Raw genomic sequence first — 19,755 nt, forward strand, 5'->3', positions numbered from 1 at the left:
TTTCACTCAAAAATTACATCCCTAGAACATTCATCCGCCACAAGGCGGGCACCCTTCAGAACATCCTTATAGTAATTCTCGGGCTCGCGATGCTCTTTTCCCGGCGGTGGCCCGTCCTTCACTAGCTTCTCAGCATCCATCTTGCCCCAGTGCACCTTAGCACGGGCAAGGGCCCTACGGGCACCTTCAATGCAGATGGAGCGCTTGATGACTTCAAGCCTTGGACAGGCCTCCACCAACCACCGCACCAGCACGAAATAGCTCCCAGGCAGAGCCCCTCCAGGCCACAGCCGAACAATGAGGCCCTTCATGGCCTGTTCGGCCGCCTTGTGGAGCTCGACCAGTTGCTTCAGCTAGTCGCTCAGGGGCACGGGGTGTCCGGCCTCAGCGTATTGAGACCAGAACACCTTCTCCGTCGAGCTGCCCTCCTCGGCTCGATAGAATGCGGCGGCATCGGATACACTCTGGGGAAGATCTGCAAACGCTCCTGGAGAGCTCCGGATTCGGGTAAGTAACAAGTAACTCACGTTTACGTGCTTGCTTTGCATAAAGAATGCCTTACCCGCCGCTATCTTCTTCACCTCATCCAACTCCTGGAGGGTCTTCTGGGATTCGGCCTTGGCAGACTTGGCATTTTCGACAGCCACAGCGAGCTCGGACGCTTGCGTCTTCGAGTCAAGCTCCAAACTCTCATGTTTTTCCATGAGAGCCTGGAGCTCTTGTCGCACCTTGCCAACCTTGGCCTCATATTTCTCCCGCTCGGTGCGCTCCGAGGCCGCACTCTTCTCAGCCTCGACCAGTGCTTGCTTAAGGGTCGCCACTTCAGACGTGGCCCCTACAATAGCCATGATAATCCTGTCATTCTTTGCAATTGCACCTTTTTATATATATTTTTAACAAGGCATTTCTTACCTTCATTGTCCTCGAGCTGCTTCTTGGCACGTTCGAGCTCTTGCTCGGACCACTCGAGGTTCTGCTTTAGCGTGTCCACTTCCGCAGTCAGTGCAGCGGACGCAAGCAGGGAAGCCTGCATATGCATATTGACTCATTTTTTTAGACTCCTGCGAATTCTATTTGATCCTCTATTCGGCTTTTCTTCCCGAACGCCAAACAGAGCATCAGGGGCTACTGTCTATGCGGTACTATTATTTACACTTTACTTACCTCAAAGCCTGTCAAAAGGCTAGTACAAGCTTCAGTCAGTCCGTCTTTGACGGACTGAACCTTCTGAACCACCGCACTCATAATAGCGCGGTGCTCCTCGTCGATGGAGGCGCCTTGGAGCGCCTCCAACATATTGTCCGGCGCCTCCGGTTGGACGGGGGCCGCCGGCACGGTGGACTTGCTCCACTTGGAAGGAGGTCCCCCGCCGGACTCTAGAACCTTTGAAGGTTCCGAAGCGGTGTCCGGCCTAGAGCCGGACTTGGAACCCTGAGGGGTTCCATCCCCTTTACTCCTGGAGTCCGGGAGGTCGCCTTGCGGTGCCTCCAGGACCACCTCCTCCCGGCTTGGAACCTGTTGAGACAACACTTCTGTGTCGTCCGTAGGGCGGGGGGAGGAAGCCGTCGGAAGCGAGTTCACATCCGACGAGTCCAATGAGCCGCTCGATGACGCGTCGAGCCGGTCTTTGGGTGGGCTGCATAAACATATTCGACGTTAGGGAAAGCTGTGCAATAAACGAATGCTATGAATTACTCCGGTATCCGGATACTTACAATTTTACCAGGGGCTTGGCCCTAGGCGCCCACTCCTCTCCGCCGCCGTCGACGTCGATGGAGCAGTCCGGAGGAAGGGTTTTCCCCTTCTTGGACCCTTCGGCCTCCCCAGTTGGGGTGGCCTTCCTTTTCTTCCCTTCCCCTGCTGGAGGGGGAGGGGTCTCTTCTTCCTCCTCCTCGTCTTCACGGGAGGAGTGCGTCTTGGATTCGGATGATGAATCCGACACCTCCGGGCGTCGGGCACTCTTTCAAGTCCCCGTGGCCTTCTTCTTGACCTTCTTCTCCGGCACCACATAGGGTGCCGGAACCAGCAGCTTCGCCAAGCGAGCATCCGCTGGGCCTTCGGGCAAAGGAGTCGGACAGTTGATCTGTCCGGAGGTCACCTGCCAATCCTGTCAAAGGTAAGGGAGTTTAGATCCCGCATGGATTCAAACTATGAAAAACTGATACCCTGTAAAAGGAAAAAACAGCTTACCGCGAGAGCGTGACACTGTGCATTGAATCCGCGATCCTCAGTAGCGGATGCGGGAGCCTCGGAGCCCTTGAAAAGCACCTTCCAGGCATCTTCGTACATCGTGTCGAAGAGCCTGCTCAGAGTTTGGTGCCGCGTCGGGTCGAACTCCCACAGGTTGAAAGCTCGTTGTTGGCACGGGAGGATCAAGCGGATGAGCATAACCTGGACTACGTTGACAAGTTTGAGCTTCTTGTCCACCAGGGTTTTGACGCATGTTTGGAGTCTGGTTAGCTCTCCTTTTTTACCCCATGACAGGCCCGTCTCTTTCCAGGACGTGAGCCGCGTTGGGGGTCCGGACCGGAACTCGGGGGGTGCGACCCATTCGGCGTCGCGCGGCTCGGTGATGTAAAACCACCCCGATTGCCACCCCTTCAGGGTCTCCACAAAGGAGCCCTCGAGCCAGAGGACGTTGCCATCTTGCCCACCATGGCGCCTCCGCACTCCGCCTGGCTGCCGCGCACCACCTTCGGCTTGACGTTGAAAGTCTTGAGCCAAAGCCCGAAATGGGGGCGAATGCGGAGGAAGGCCTCGCACACGACGATAAACGCCGAGATGTTGAGGACGAAGTTCGGGGCCAGATCGTGGAAATCCAGGCCATAGTAGAACATGAGCCCCCGGACAAATGGGTGGAGAGGGAAGCCCAGTCCGCGGAGGAAATGGGGGAGGAACACCACCCTCTCATGGGGCCTAGGGGTGGGGATGAGCTGCCCCTTTTCGGGGAGCCGGTACGCGATGTCGTTAGACAGGTATCCGGCCTTCCTCAGCTTTTTGATATGTCCCTCCGTGACGGAGGAGACCATCCACTTGCCTCCCGCTCCGGACATGGCTGGAGAAGGTTGAGGTTGGGAGTGCGGACTTGGGCGCTGGAGCTCGAGTGCGCAAGAATGGATAGGCAAAGGAGGAAGAAGGCGTAGGTGAAAAGGTGGATCTTTATCCCCTTATATGGGTGGACGCGGCTACATGTCCCCACCACCCTGATAAAACTCGCTTATCTCCAAGCGCCGTAATCGATGGCGCGGTTGGGTTACCCACGCCCATATTGATGAGAATCCCGGAATAAGGGGACACGATCTCTGCTTTAACAAGACGTGCCAAGGAAACCGCCTCGCATAATGCGCTGAGATGGGATAGTAAAACAGTTCGAATAAAAGCTTGGCCGTGGTGTGATGTCGCACCACGGAATACGTCAGCAGATTAGATTTGTGTAAATATTATTCTCTCTATAGCAATATGTGGAAACTTATTTTGCAGAGCCGGACACTATCTTTGTGTTCAAAATCTTCTATGAAGTACTTGGAGGAGGAACCCGCCTTGCAATGCCGAAGACAATATGCGCGCCGGACTCGTCGTCATTGAAGCCTGGTTTAGGGGCTACTGAGGGAGTCCTGGATTAGGGGGTGTCCGGATGGCCGGACTATACCTTCAGCCGGACTCCTGGACTATGAAGATACAAGATTGAAGACTCCGTTCCGCGTCCGGAAGGGACTTTCCTTGGCGTGGAAGGCAAGCTTGGCGATATGGATATGCAGATCTCCTACCATTGTAACCGACTCTATGTAACCCTAACCCTACTCGGTGTCTATATAAACCGGAGGGTTTTAGTCCGTAGGACAACATACACATCAACAATCATACCATAGGCTAGCTTCTAGGGTTTAGCCTCCTCGATCTCGTGGTAGATCTACTCTTGTACTACCCATATCATCAATATTAATCAAGCAGGACGTAGGGTTTTACCTCCATCGAGAGGGCCCGAACCTGGGTAAAACTTCGTGTCCCTTGTCTCTTGTTACCATCCGACCTAGACGCACAGTTCGGGACCCCCTACCCGAGATCCACCGGTTTTGACACCGACACCTTCCCTCCCCTTCCCCTTCTCTCTCCATGGTCGAACGCTTCCCCGGCGACGCCGCAGCGGCCAATGGCTTCGCCCGCCCCACGCTCCAGGAGTGCGAGTTGTGGCTTCTCTTTGAGGCAAACATCCCGACGTCGCCGGACATGCGCACCGGGCCGACGGGGTGGAAGCTCAGCAACACCGGCGTCCCCATCCTCCTTGTACCCGACGTCGACGCGCGCCCCGGCCTCTTCGCCGCCGAGGTCGACCGTGTGCGGGCGTCTCTGTCGGAGGAGGAGCGCGCCCTCCACCAGTACGTCGCCGACAACCACGCGGCCTGGGCGGGATATTTCCAGCGGTGGCAGGCGCAGAGGCTGGCGTCCACGAACGGGGCGACGGTGGTCGGCGGCACGAAGAACAACGACGGCCGCCACATGTAACGCCCGGGTAATTAAGCTACAGTAATCCCCACTAATGATGCCACGTCACCTCTGTCACTGTAGTTAATCTCGGGTTAAATCAAAACGGTTTCGAAATTCAATTCAAAATTATGATGGCAATAAAAGTTTTTCAAAAAATGAAACTAAAATGTTCGGGGGTTGTCAAAAATTACAAGGTTAATTATGGTGGGGTGCACACATTTTTATAAAGTGCCTGAATATTTTAAAATGAAATAAAACAGAAGAGAAAATAAATTAAGAAAAGAAAAAGAAAACAAAGGAGAGAAACCCCCCCCCTGGCCAAACTGGGCCAAGCCCACCTGGCCCAGCCGGCCAGCCCCTGGCCCGGCCCACCCCCCTCACTCCCATAACCCCCCCCCCCCCGGTCGGCGGAAACCCTAGCCGACACCCCATTCCCCCCCCCCCCGATCCCCTTCTCCTCCCTCCCCCGCCGATCTGGATCGGGATCCGCCCGATCCCGTCGTCCCACCCCACCGGCGCTCGTCCTCCTCCCCTCCTCCCCGACCGGCCGCGCAAGACGCCCGAACCCCCCCTCGTCGCCTCGGGACCGTCCCCGACTCCCACCTCGCCGGATCCGCATCACCGGACGGCCGCCGCCTCGACCTCCTCCCCGCCGGACGCCCCCGACCGCCCCCGAGCCCGCTTCCGAGACCCCACGCGTCCCCCCCCCCCGTGAGCTCTTCCCTCCCCTGCTTCGCTCTGTAGCCGTAGGGGTCGACCCCCGTGCTCGGTCGCCATGGCCAGAGCTCGCTCCGGCGCCGCGCACGTCGCGCTCCGGCTCGCGCCGGCTCACCGCGCCCCACGTACCCCCCTCCCCTCGCGCCTCCTCCGCTCGGTCGAGGCCCCCCTCCTCTTCCCCCTCGTTCCCCTCCGTACCCGAGCGCCCCCGTCGCGGATCTCGTCGTCGGCGCCCCTCCGGTGACCAAATGGTCACGGGGCCGAGCCCCTTGTGCTCAGCGCGTCGCGCAACCCCCCCTGGCCTTCCCGTTAGCCCCGTAGCGCGATCCCGACGCGGTCCCGAATCCCACCGCCGCCTCCGCCGCTCGCCGGCGTCGTTTCCGGCCAAGTCCGGCCGTGCCTCTGCCACCGTTGGACGCGGCATCCTCTCCACGTTCGAACGCACCCGCCCGCGGCCATTTTGGCCGCCGGACGGCGAATCCCGGCGAGGTCCGGCGCCCCTCCGCCGCGGGAACGCTCCCCGGAGCTCCCCAACACCGGCCGCCGACGTGGCCGACCTGGGGCCACCCCCGGGTCACTGACCCGTGGGCCCTAGGGGCCCGGCCGGCCTGTTGACCGGGTCAGCCTCGCTGACTGGACCGGCCATGCCACTGACCGCAGGGCCCCCCCCCAGAATGTTAAAAATAAAAATAAATGATAATTAAAATATTAATTAATTAATTAATTAAATACTTAATTTAATTAATCCTAATTAATTAACCTAATGGCTAATTAACCTAATTAACTATTGTTAATTAACTAACAGAGTATGACGAACGGGACCCACCTGTCAGGTTGACCAAGTCAACCCTGTTGACTGCTGACGTCAGCATGACATCATGCTGACGTCATAAATTCATTTTTCGAATTAAATAATTAATTAATTAAATTCCAGAAATTAATAAAATCTTTAGAAAATCATATCTTTTAATCCGTAACTCGGATGAAAATACTTTCTACATGAAAGTTGCTCAGAACGACGTGACGAATCCGGATACGCAGTCCGTTCATTCGCCGCACACCCCTAACCTATCGAACCCGCAACTTTCCCCCTCCGGCTCCTCTGCCCGAAAACACGGAACACCGGGAATACTTTCCCGGATGTCTTCCCCCTTCGTCGATATCACCTACTACCGCGTTAGGGCACACCGAACACCGCGTATTGCCTTGTTATATTTTGTGATGCTTTGTTTGCTCTGTATTCATTATTTCTTCCCCCCTCTTCTCTCCGGTAGACTACGAGACCGACACTGCTGCTGCCCAGTTCGACTACGGAGTTGACGACCCCTCTCTCTTGCCAGAGCAACCAGGCAAGCCCCCCCTTTGATCACCAGATATCGCCTACTCTTCTCTATACTGCTTGCATTAGAGTAGTGTAGCATGTTACTGCTTTCAGTTAATCCTATACTGCTGCATAGCCTGTCCTTGCTACTACTGTTGTTACCTTTACCTGCTATCCTACTGCTTAGTATAGGATGCTAGCGTTCCATCAGTGGCCCTACACTCTTGTTCGTCTGCCATGCTATACTACTGGGCTGTGATCACTTCGGGAGGTGATCATGGGTATATATGATACATACTTACATACTATACAGATGGTGACTAAAGTCGGGTCAGCTCGAAGAGTACCCGCGAGTGATTCACGGATTGGGGGCTGAAAGGACCTTTGTCCCGACGGCCCTCTGTGTGGATCTTTGTGGCGAAGCGACAGGGCAGGTTGAGACCGCCTAGGAGAGAGGTGGGCCTGGCCCTGTTCGGCGTTCGCGGATACTTAACACGCTTAACGAGATCTTGGTATTTGATCTAAGTTGGCTACGAGCCTATACGCACTAACCATCTACGCGGGAGTAGTTATGGGTATCCCGACGTCGTGGTATCAGCCGAAGCACTTCAGACATCAGCGACGGAGCGGCGCGCGCCGAATTGGACTGGAACGCCACTAGGCTAGGTCTGCTTTCGGCCGCCCACACAACGTGCAGGTGTGCTCAGGGCGATGGGCCCAGACCCCTGCGCGCTTAGGTTTAGACCGGCGTGCTGGCCTCTCTGTTGTGCCTAGGTGGGGCTGTGACGTGTTGATCTTCCGCGGCCGGGCATGACCCAGGAAAGTGTGTCCGGCCAAATGGGATCGAGCATGCTGGGTAAGTTGGTGCACCCCTGCAGGGAAGTTAATCTATTCGAATAGTCGTGATCTTCGGTAACAGGACGACTTGGAGTTGTACCTTGACCTTATGACAACTAGAACCGGATACTTAATAAAACACACCCTTCCAAGTTCCACAGACAACCCGGTGATCGCTTTTCCACAGGGCGACGAGGGGAGGATCGCCGGGTAGGATTATGCTACTGCGTTGCTACTGGAGATGCTACTTGGGGATGCTACTTGGAGATGCTACTTGGAGATACTACTTGGAGGACTTCAATCTACTCTCTTCTACATGCTGCAAGACGGAGGCTGCTAGAAGCGTAGTCTTCGACAGAATTAGCTATCCCCCTCTTATTCTGGCATTCTGCAGTTCAGTCCACCGATATGGCCCTTTACACATATCCCCATGCATATGTAGTGTAGCTCCTTGCTTGCGAGTACTTTGGATGAGTACTCACAGTTGCTTTTCTCCCTCTTTTCCCCTTTCCCTTCTACCTGGTTGTCGCAACCAGATGCTGGAGCCCTGGAGCCAGACGCCACCGTCGACGACGACCCCTACTACACCGGAGGTGCCTACTACTACGTGCAGCCCGCTGACGACGTCCAGGAGTAGTTAGGAGGATCCCAGGCAGGAGGCCTGCGCCTCTTTCGATCTGTATCCCAGTTTGTGCTAGCCATCTTATGGCAACTTGTTTAACTTACGTCTGTACTCAGATATTGTTGCTTCCGCTGACTTGTCTATGATCGAGCACTTGTATTCGAGCCCTCGAGGCCCCTGGCTTGTATTATGATGCTTGTATGACTTATTTATGTTTTAGAGTTGTGTTGTGATATCTTCCTGTGAGTCCCTGATCTTGATCGTACACATTTGCGTGCATGGTTAGTGTACGATTGAATCGGGGGCGTCACACCACATCTGGTGGGGGGTCCCCGGCCGCACCCTACACGAGGTGATCGCACACCTCGAGGGCAGAAACAACCCGCCGCTGGCGTACCCCGCCACGGTGTCCGTGTCGGCCCCTCGCCGGAGCGCTGGGCCGTGGGTGCCCAGGAGGTTTGCCGCCTCCTACTCCTCCCACTCTTCCTCCTCCTCCCGCTCCTCCTCCCACTCTTCCGGCTCGCCGGCACTCTTCGGCGTCAAGGCAGAGCCCGTCGCGGAGACGCCGCTCGACCGCGCAACCACAGCGCCGGCATCATCATCAACGAGGGCGGCCGACGTGCCACCTCCTCGGCTCCTCCGCGTTTCGTCAAGCCAAAGACGGAGCCGGGGCTCCCCGTCATGAAGACGGAGCCCGTCAAGGAGGAGGCGCTCGATGACGAAGCCGTCCTCAAATGGGCGCGCGACGACTAGGTGTAGATGGAGAGGGAGCGCCAGTGCGCCGCCTTCGCGTGGTTCGAAGCTCGTCGCCGTGGCCGGGACGAGGGAGGCATCGTCGTCCTCGACGACAGCAACGACGACGACGACGCGCCGCCACCGCCTGTCCGCCATGGAGACGCCGGGCAGCGGTCCAGCAGGGGCAGCCACACCATCAAGAATGAGGAGGCCGACGACGATGACGAGGACGGTGGTGACTTCGCCGTGCTGATCGAGTTCTTCGCCCCGTAGATTACTTTTTTTAAAATAATTTATGTAAAACGCCGAACATGTTGAATATGAATATCAAGTTTGCCAAATTTTAGCCAAACTTTGCCGAATTCAGTTTTTTTAAAATAAAAAAACGCGTCCGGGGCGAGCGGCTGGGAACCCGCTCGCCCCCGCGCCGATTTTAGCGCCGACTTGCCCCGGGGGCGCGTAAAATCGCCACCTGGGGGGCCAACGGCTGGAGATGCTCTTAGGCTGGCCTAATTGCCTTAGTCTAGAAAGAATGCACTGCATCATATGGCAGCTGTTTACCTCTTTGGACGATGATGCTTAGTCGGGCTGTGGATTCTCTGACTTACATCACCTGCCTTTACAGTGGCTGACATGTGCGCCCAGGAACAAAATGGGCCACATGTCAGCAAGCCAAAGGCAGGTAACTTACCTCAAAGAATCTGCGCCCTTAGTTGTGCGACATCCATAATGTAAAGCCAACCACGATTCTTTTTATCTATAGGCCATTGTGTGGTGTATTTTATTCAAAGAACATTTACTTGGAAATTCACAACATAAAAGAGTGAATATGTAGATTTCAACATTGGGTAAAGTCAGACCATGGAAACTTGATCAAAAGGTGTTTACTGATTTATTTTTATATTTATACAACATATACAGAAAAGAAGGGAAAGGGCATCGACTTCGTCTGCTTAGACCCAATTGATTCAAAATTAAGCCCTCTTATTTATCAAGGGATCCGCGATGATCTGAGGCTTAAAATCTGGCTTCAAGTACTCTGAAAGCAAGTCAGCATACATGTCATACCGAGCAGTCATGCGGAAGGCCCACTTGTCTTTGATCTGGCGGCATAAGTTCAGGTCCATGTCAGATATCATCAAGCCATCTCGGTAGCGCGATAGCGATGGGGTGCAGGAAGCATCAGGCGCTGAGAAATGGCTGGATCCATAGAAATGACCAAAGTCGGCATGCTGAGGTTTCCCATCACCAGAAGTGAATGGGTTCGGGAATACCTCTGTGCCTACCCGGTTAATTGATCCGACAAAGTAGCTATTTGCAATTGCAGCATTCCTTGCCTGAAATGGACCAGCTTAGCATCAGGGTTGCTCCAGCATGAATAACAGCAAAAATAATAACAAATGTCATGTGAATAGTTTTATCTGACCTCAATAGGCCACATTGGTTCACTAAGTTCACCGACAGTTGCAGATGGGTTGAAAACTATTTCAGCTCCATTGAGGCCAAATGCAAGCCAATTCAGAGGATGATGCCTGCCGTAGCAGATGTTTACAGCAATTTTGCCATAAGCTGTTTCAAACACCGGATGCCCAGTGTTACCTTCCATATAGTACGTGCTCTCATTGAAGTCGCCAACTCTTGGGATGTGATTCTGCAGTAGTGTTCAGTTAGAGACAAAAAATACTTTCAGGTAGAAGGAAGAAAAAGGGAAATGCAACCAAAGGAAAGAAAAATGTACTGGTATGCATACCTTTCGATGAATGCCAATTATGTTGCCATTATTTCCAATTACAACAACAGTATTCCATATAGTCTCTCCATGGTTTATATCCCTTTCAAGGATAGGGCTAACAATTACCATGTTATATTTCTGTGCAAGCTCTTGAAGAAACTGAGTAGATTCTCCATCAACAGGCTCAGCAAACTCACACCATCGTTTTTCACGCGTGCAGAAGGCAAATGGCATTGTCCAGGCTTCCTGAAATTTGAGGGTATGAATCACAACAAATGATCTGCTTCTGTGGAAATATAAGCAAACATGTCTCAATATTATAGCTAGTTTGGACTGGCTTAAGCTTTTCTAAGAAGCTAGTTTTCAACATTCAAAAAAGAAGCTAGTTTTCGGTGCTTATAAGCCCAAAAAGGTAGCATCTCATAGAAGGTGGCAAACCTGTTTGGTAAGAAGTATCGGCCTATAAGGCTCGTTTGGATAAAAGGTTTTTTTTTTTGAGTAATCGCAAATGGAAGGACTTTTTTTCCTTCAGTGATGCTTGGAACAGGAGACCAGAGAGATTCTGAAGCCACAGAAGCGGCTACTCAACAGCTTCTGGCTTATTTAAACAGGTGGTTTTCAGTTTCTCAAGATGATGGGCAGAGAAAGCGACTGTTTATTTAAGGCTCGAACTTTTCTTAGCTGGCAGAAGTTGAAGCACAGGATATGCCAAGCAGAGTCTCATATACTTAGACTAATAGGACACCAGGTTTGAAAACAAAGATGCAGATAAGAGTCGCAAGAGAACACCAGAACTAAATCACCAATGTTAGAAGTACCTGTAAGCACAAAATATTGACACCAGAAGCACCAGCTGCGTCTATGATGGGTTTTACTTTCTCCATGATAGACTTCTTTTGATCAGCAAAATGACAAGTCGTTGGAACAGCAATTGAGTTCTGAATTAAGCCAACTCGAACAATCCGCGGCTGTCTCATATGCTCTTTGTCAGCGTTAAAACGGAATGCCTGTAATACAAGTAGCTAACAGTTTAAAATTTTCAAAAAAGAGAGAGCAAACAAATGGTTTCAGTTGTTAGGTGCTGCCTTGTTTTCAAACTATGATGTCTAGAAATTACAAGATCAGTTCATAATCTACCATAGCTATTTAAAATCAAGGCAATTTATTCGTAGATAACCTGCACATCGAAATTATGCGCTCCAGCAAGATCAGTGGTGGCCCCAGGCAGGGAAATAGCCTCAAGAGGGTGTGCACAATTCAACCCCAAAAGCAACCGGCTTGCCTCCTGTCACCAAATGGAGAACATAAGTTAAAGTAAACTCGGTATAAGCAAATTGAGCCTAAATAGATTCCTAAAACAAATATGAATCTAGATACCATCAATATATCGGAAATAAAGTACAGGTGAAGAAATACAGGTACCTGAACAACAGATCACAAACACAGACTACTAACATCATTGCACGATAATTTGGATACAAATTCGTTGAATGATTTTACAGAAAACAGATCCCGAACACAGGTCGGATAGACAGACATGCAAATTCTCGCACTGAATCAATTATTTCGCTGCTAGAAGAAGATTGTAGCTGTCTGTTTGTGTTGGGAAACAACCAACTGAATCTGCTCACATAGTTCATCAGGTTCCTCGATACATATCGACTGAACCACGCATGCAGTGCGATTACCTCGAGATCTTCTTCATTTGTACAAATATTTCACCCAACCAACCAGGCGGAGCGAGCGACTGACTCTGAGGAGCTAGCGAGCGAGGGCCGAGGATACGAACCTTGAAGAGCTCGGGAGGGAGATTGGACTCGAGGAGCCTGTGCAGCGACTCGTGGCCTCCGATCGACCCCGCCGCCTTCCCCTCTTCCTCTCCCCGCGGCGGCTTGCCGTTGGAGCTCTCCATCCCTATCCTCGCGATTGGACTCGCAAGAGGAGATAGGAGCGGGTAGGACTCTCTTCTCTCTCGAATTTAGAAACCGCACTCCACAAGAGAGACCACGACGAGCAGATTTCTCCTTGCTTAACGGATCCGGCGGGGATTAGAAAACAAGGGCCGGTGACGGGGACGGCACACGACAGCGGGATGGGGGCGGCGGGCGAGCTCGATGGATGCGGTGGGGATTAGAAAACAAACACACATGGAGTATCCGACGGAGTAAACTGTATTTTTACTCCACTAAGATTTCACCGGACCTAGCCCATCCTCTGTATATAACGGAGTAAAACTTACTTTTGGCTCATACATTTCGTCGAACACCTGCTATGCGCCCCCACGACGATGGTGACCAAGCCGACATGGCTAGTGAGCATGCCGGACGTTGCCGATCATTGTGCTCGCCGCCGTCCTATGGGTCGGGGTGTTCGACGAGAGGGCGCCAGCAGCGTCAAGGACCTCGCCGCACCGCTGCCCAAGGCTGTGCAGGTGTCAAGGACGGGACCACTAGCCACGTTGGCCCTGGACATGTACTCGAAGTGCTTCCCGGTATCTTCTTGCATGGCGTCGGTGAGGATCTGGGCGCGCACGTCGACCATGGACATGTAGAGCTCCCCGGTGCGCACAGATGCGATGGCGGCCGTGTCGTGGAGGCTGTGCGCGGCAATGTGCTCCGCGGCGTTGGCCGTGTCTTCGAAGGCCTGGTGCGTGACGTTGAGGCCCATGCTTGTCAGTGTGTGCTCACACTGCGTCAGCGCCTGCGGGTGCAAGATGACCCGGGCCAGCAGCTCCCGGCGGACCCCCGGAAGGGCGAGCATGCAGTGCTGGACGGGGAGACGGTGCCGGAGGAGCAGGTCGTAGTTGCGGTGGATACTGCTGCCCAGGAAGTTCTCGACGGGGAGCACGGGAGGAGGCGACGAGGAGAATGCAATGCATTGGGATGAAGAGTTGCTCTGCCGCCCATCTCCGACGAGCCGCTCTTCCCACACCCGGGGCTGGCGTCGTCTGTCCTCGGCGAGCTGCTTTGCCTGCCCGTCACCGCGATGCGAGCGCGGGGGGTCCTGAAAGAAATATGCCCTAGAGGCAATAATAAAGTTGTTATTTATATTTCCTTATATCATGATAAATGTTTATTATTCATGCTAGAATTGTATTAACCGGAAACTTAGTACATGTGTGAATACATAGACAACACAGAGTGTCCCTAGTATGCCTCTACTTGACTAGCTCGTTAATCAAAGATGATTAAGTTTCCTGACCATAGACATGTGTTGTCATTTGATAAACGGGATCACATCATTAGGAGAATGATGTGATGGACAAGACCCATCCGTTAGCTTAGCGTAATGATCATTTAGTTTTATTGCTATTGCTTTCTTCATGGCTTATACATGTTCCTCTGACTATGACATTATGCAACTCCCGAATACCGGAGGAACACCTTGTGTGCTATCAAACATCACAACGTAATTGGGTGATTATAAAGATGCTCTACAGGTGTCTCCGATGGTGTTTGTTGAGTTGACGTAGATCGAGATTAGGATTTGACACTTCGTGTATCGGAGAGGTATCTCTGGGCCCTCTCGGTAATGCACATCACTATAAGCCTTGCAAGCAATGTGACTAATGAGTTAGTTATGGGATGATGCATTACGGAACGAGTAAAGAGACTTGCCGGTAACGAGATTGAACTAGGTATGGTGATACCAACGATCGAATCTCGGTCAAGTAACATGCCGATGACAAAGGGAACAACGTATGTTGTTATGCGGTTTGACCGATAAAGATCTTTGTAGAATATGTAGGAGCCAATATGAGCATCCAGGTTCCGCTATTGGTTATTGACCGAAGATGTGTCTCGGTCATGTACACATAGTTCTCGAACCCGTAGGGTCCGCACGCTTAATGTTCGATGACTATTTGTATTATGAGTTATGTGATTTGATGACCGAAGTTTGTTCGGAGTCCCAGATGAGATCACAGACATGACGAGGAGTCTCGAAATGGCCGAGAGGTAAAGATTCATATATTGAAAGGTTGCATTTAAATATCGGAATGGTTCCGAGTGGTTCGGGCATTTTCCGGAGTACCGGGAAGTTACCGAAACCCCCCGGGAGAAGTTATGGGCCTTATGGGCCATAAGAGGGAAGCACACCAGCCCATAAGGGGCTGGTGCACCCCCACTTGGGTAGGAGGCCGATTAGGACTAGGAGAAGGGGGCCAACCCCCCCCCCCCCCCCCTTTCCTTCTCCTTCTCCCTTCCCCCTTTCCTACTCCGTGTGGGAGGTGGAATCCTACTAGGACTAGGGAGTCCTAGTAGGACTCCACACCTTGGCACGCCCTCCTAGGGTTGGCGGCCTCTCCCTCTCCCCCCTTTATATACGGAGGCAGGGGCACCCCATAGACACACAAGTTGATCTTTTAGCCGTGTGTGGTGCCCTCTCCACAGTTACACACCTCGATCATATCGTCGTAGTGCTTAGGCGAGACCCTGCGCCGATAACTTCATCATCACCTTCACCACGCCATCGTGCTGACAAAACTCTCCCTCGTCCTCAACTGGATCAAGAGATCGAGGGACGTCATCGAGCTGAACGTGTGCAGAACGCGGAGGTGTCGTACGTTCTGTGCTTGAATCGGTTGGATCGCGAAGACGTTTGACTACATCAACCGCGTTACTAAACGCTTCCGCTTTCGGTCTACAAGGGTACGTGGACATACTCTCCCCGCTCGTTGCTATGCTTCTCCTAGATAGATCTTGCGTGATCGTAGAAATTTTTTTAAAACACTACATTCCCCAACAGGTTTGTCGCTGACCCATTCATTGTCGCTATCTTTCGCAGGAGTCATGGCCGCGTGTGGAAAGCGAGGGGAAAGGGGTCGGCGGCGCTCTGAGGGAGAAGGCAGTGACACAGAGGGAGGAGGTTGGCGAGCGATCTAGTCGGGGTAGATGACGTGCCCGGAGCGAATTTAGGTTCGGAGGGGAGCCACGAGAGATAGGAGATTTTACTTGGTCGCCTCCGGCCAGAGTCCTTGGTCGCCTCCGGCCGGAGTAAATATACTTGCAGGATAGGGGTTGGAGTAAATTTTTACTCCACTAACCGGTTTAAGGGATCGTCTAGGTGCGGCATAGAGGAGGAAAAATGAAATTATCCTCCCTTATAGCCAGATAGGGGAGCGGTTAGAAATTCCCTAAGAGCATCTCACCCAATAAATTCGGTTTTCCTCCTCTAATTGACACCTAACCAACCCTCAAAAGCTCTAGAGGAGGATAGTTTTTACTCCAACCAACTCTATTCCTAAATATACTCCCCTGTAGCTGGCTGGAGTAAAAAAATTGCTCTGAAGACGCCTTCGCACCCCCCGTTTCGTTCGTGTCATCGCGACACAACCTCGGACTACCGCCGCTGCACCCCCATCGCAGTCCGCCACTCGCCCGTTACCCTCGAGCAGCTCCAAGCTCCGTGCACGCACGCATGGAAGCTCCACTGCAGCTTGCCGACGGGCATGTGGAGCGTGCGTGCATCTACGGCGAGGGTCATGTGCGTGGTGTGGAGAACATGTGGGTGTTGTTGTAGTGAGTGTGAGGGTGCAGCCAAGGGCGTGTGAGACCAAGCCTGGCTTGGCCACGGCGGCCGGCTGGAACAACATCGTCACAGGCTTGTGCAACGAGGGGTTGCAAGAGCTTTTGCGCGTGTTGTGGGGGCGCAAGGCTGCCGCAGTGTGTGTGTGGGCTCATATAGGAGCGGGTGAGGCGCCGGTCTACCGAGCTTTGAAGCTCCGGCTATGGCAGCCATGTACAAATTCAAGTGGGGCAGTGGGAAACGGAGCTGGAGAGGCAGGAAGAGACGCGACTCATCTTGGGAAGGTCGATAGTGAGTTGGGTGAGGGCCCGGGAAGTGGAATGATGATGAGAGCGAGATGCATATATTGGTCGGAGCTTGAGATGCAGCGAACAAAAGGGATGTAGAGGGGGCGACCCATGCGTTGTTGCCTCCGGGGCGGAGAAGCCAACGTCGGGGAAGAACAGGGACATGGTCGCACGTCCTATGGTCACCGATGACGCATCCTCCTCGTCGGTACCGGTGCTGCTCGTCCTAACGTGGTCATCATCATCGTCGCTCGTTGCCGAGATATATGCTCTAACCAATGCATCAGTGTTTGAACTAGAGTATTTGAGAGAACCAACTGCCGAGGACAGATACAAGTTATTAGCAATTGATGCAATAACAAATTTTCTATGTATACTTGATTCAGTTGGTTGCATGCATCGGCAATAGAAAAATGTCCGACATGTTTGCGCGAGCACTACTAAGGTCACACCAAAGAGGTCACCATCATATTTGAAGCAGTGACATCTGTTCAAGATACTTTCTGATGGGATGCTTCAACATGCAACTATACTATCAACGAGCATGACTACACCATGGGATACGACCTTGCCAATGATATCTTTCCTCGGTGGGCAGGATTTGTGAAAACTATACCCATCCCCAAGGTAACAAACAACGTCTCTTTACACAAATGCAAGAAGGTGTTACGAGGATATGAAGAAAGCATGTAGAGCGCTACAAACTCGTTGATGTATTGTTTGTGGAGCGGCAATGAGTAGTATTCGGAGACACCGGGGGAAGTGCTGACCCATTGTGTAATCTTGAACAATATAATTGTCGATGATGAGAGCGAAGGGGCAACTTACCCACATGATTTTAAGTAGTCCGGAGTATATGTCCGCCTCCCGGGACAAGATGCAAAGCATGTTGTTGTGCCAACTTTAAGATAAACAAGCGCACATGCAACTATTCAATGATCTTGTGGAGCATATGTGTAGATTCACATGGTAGATCATTGAAGAAAGACACTATACATCATTGAATATTACTAGCAAACGGGCCCGTGCGTTGCGACGGAAAAGAAATCCCATGCCCCTAAGCACAGTTGTGTCTGCATCTTGGAAGGAATTGTAGTAGGGCAATGTACATGCTTCTTGCCAAATCGACACTGATTGATCACCGATGCACTTGCTAGGTTGGTTGCTCGGAAAAGCACCACCTTGCGCCATGGACGTTGGCATTTGACATTCTGGACCAGATTGACCAGTGACTGATGGTTTCTCTGTCTCGCACATGATTCCTACTCCGCCTTATCTATATTGCCCATGCCCACATAGATGGACTTCTTAGGGTCGAGTGAGCATCGACAAAATAAATAAACATGTGCTTGGAAACCTATAAAACAAATTAACACTTGAACAAAAAAAAAATTGTGCATACAAGTATGAAATTATTCAAAAGTACCAAGGTCCATTCTTGGAAACAATCCATTACCAGATAGAACAGTGTCCAGTCCTTTCCTATCACAACAGCACATGTGATATAAAATCGGATTTTTCAAGTTGTAGGTTTAATACAATTTTAATTCATAATTTTACATGTCTAGAACTAACTCATTGTCTTGATTATAGATTCAACTTTCAGTAAATTAATCAATGGCAGTGAGCTACATATGCGCATGGTTTTTATTCCCCTCATCCAATATCATTAATGAAACGATGTACTAACAAAATATACATCATAAAACTCCCACAAAAAGTTACATCATAAGCCAATGTGCTTTGAGTGGATATTTTTTGTTTATGCAGAAATGTACTGACCAAACCGAATTACTAAATTACCTCGTGAAGTCTCAGGGTGTCTTCACTTTTTGTGTGTGTGGAATGTCTCCCCCACCAGCAAGTTTCAAGTGAACATTACACTCTTGCACATATGTATTGTTCGAACTCTAAATTTCTATATGTACATTTATTCAAACCTTCAAGCTGCTCTTTGTTAGCGGCTGCTTGTTCCAGAGGCGCAGCAAGCCCCATCAAGTTGCGATTCTGCGAGGAAGCATCAGGAGCATTAGTCTCTTTTGATGGCATCTTGCATGCAATGCTTCTTCACAAAGTAACAAAAAACAACATCTATTTAGTAACAGAGCTCAATAACACACCTCAAGATCAATAATACTTGGTCACTAAAACATCAGAAAGTACTCTCCTGTTGAAAACTTGAAATGCATCAGTACATTGATCTTTTACTTCCATAAGCAAACTCCCATTGATCTTTTGAATTCTGATTCTCTAGGGGGAACAGAAGCGTCAGGCTACTCATAAAATCCCGGCATTCAAGGCCACACCTACGTCAAGCTGCTACCATGAGGCACCTTCTCCCGCAAGGCTGAATACTGAAAGGTAGACATGGAAACAAATCAACTATCTTCGTAGTTTTCTAGCCCATTGGCTTTAACATTCAGAAGACGTTTCTAGTACTGATTATTCAAAACTGCTATTGCCGCAAGCCATCCTAAGTGGGGAGAAAAAAATCACCCAACTATGGATTGTTGTGTGCTTTGGCCGTTGCAAACCCATGCATATGATGGAGGTCCGCAAGCATCCTAGCAGCTAGGTTAGCAGCAATGGTAGCTCTCGCCGTTTCTTGTCTTGCTCCTCCTGGTCCAAGCTATTACTGTTTCTGCCTGAAACACCTGCGCATGCAGCAAAAAAAATTCAGAGATATAAGATGACAGAGTAGAGAGCTTGTAGGCCGTGCCACCCTTAGGCTACACCCTGAACAAATTTCAGACCACCGCATGCCTTAGTTGCTCCTGCAACGCCTCCCAGCAGAGATGCGAGAGAGAGGGAGACAGAGGAGAGGGAGGAAAAATAGAGAGTCGGTTCAGCTCCTTTTCTGCTCTGTTTCCGGTCCTAGCTATAGGAGGCGCGCTTCAGTTCGACGGCGGTTCACACAACGTTGTTGTAGATAACAAGATCTTCTCCCCCTCGGCCCCTCCGACGATGCGCCTGACCCGCTGCTCTAGGGAGGTCGCATCCCGCTGCGGAGGACCAAAGTCTCTGAACAATATTGCTGGTCTATTAAAATAGTTTTGGCAAACTGGAATATTTATAGTTCCCTAGGTTGGTAATCCATGAATTTATGATGGGATCCTGACCAGGCATATCAACAAAAAGATCGTGATCACATATTATTTGCAGGAACGAAAATTTGCAATCATGGAGGTCCGACTGGCAAACCCCTGCAGACTTGTCCATATACAATGAAACCTGAAGAACAGATCCTTAGTTATGCACATCAGTACTTGGAATGAAGCTCCTCACGAGCTTTACTCCAGCAAACCAAATCAACAGTAAAAAGATCAAATAAGCTCAAATGAACCCAAATATGAGATTAGATTATCGTACCTGAAAAGAAACAGTTCAATCTTCAGGCAAAGCAACACTTATTTTGCAGGGATATTTCAGGAATTCAAAAAAGATAACAAAGAACCAAGGGGAGGGACAAAATTAAATGTGGCAGGCTACATTA

General features: G+C 51.2%; 1 protein-coding gene across 1 annotated transcript; it reads right to left on the reverse strand.

The window, feature by feature from the left end:
• Window positions 1-9,586: 9,586 nt before the first annotated feature.
• On the reverse strand, window positions 9,587-12,572 carry LOC123104297 (beta-ureidopropionase). Its single transcript, XM_044526120.1, has 6 exons — window positions 12,239-12,572; window positions 11,627-11,734; window positions 11,268-11,456; window positions 10,468-10,695; window positions 10,144-10,368; window positions 9,587-10,054 (listed from the first exon to the last, which is right to left on the reverse strand). Exons 1-6 carry the CDS (start codon window positions 12,359-12,361, stop codon window positions 9,692-9,694), a joined length of 1,236 nt encoding a protein of 411 aa, XP_044382055.1. The 5' UTR covers window positions 12,362-12,572; the 3' UTR covers window positions 9,587-9,691.
• Between the last annotated feature and the right edge of the window lie 7,183 nt (window positions 12,573-19,755).

This window comes from Triticum aestivum, chromosome 5A (genome assembly GCF_018294505.1).
Source record: "Triticum aestivum cultivar Chinese Spring chromosome 5A, IWGSC CS RefSeq v2.1, whole genome shotgun sequence".
Lineage (NCBI taxonomy): Eukaryota > Viridiplantae > Streptophyta > Magnoliopsida > Poales > Poaceae > Triticum > Triticum aestivum.

Coding starts and splice junctions, on each gene's coding strand:
- LOC123104297 (XM_044526120.1), bottom strand. CDS start 12,361: ATGGAGAGCTCCAACGGCAAGCCGCCGCGGGGAGAGGAAGAGGGGAAG. Junction 11,457..11,626: donor CGCATAATTTCGATGTGCAG/GTTATCTACGAA, acceptor CTTGTATTACAG/GCATTCCGTTTTAACGCTGA. Junction 10,369..10,467: donor TAATTGGCATTCATCGAAAG/GTATGCATACCA, acceptor ACACTACTGCAG/AATCACATCCCAAGAGTTGG.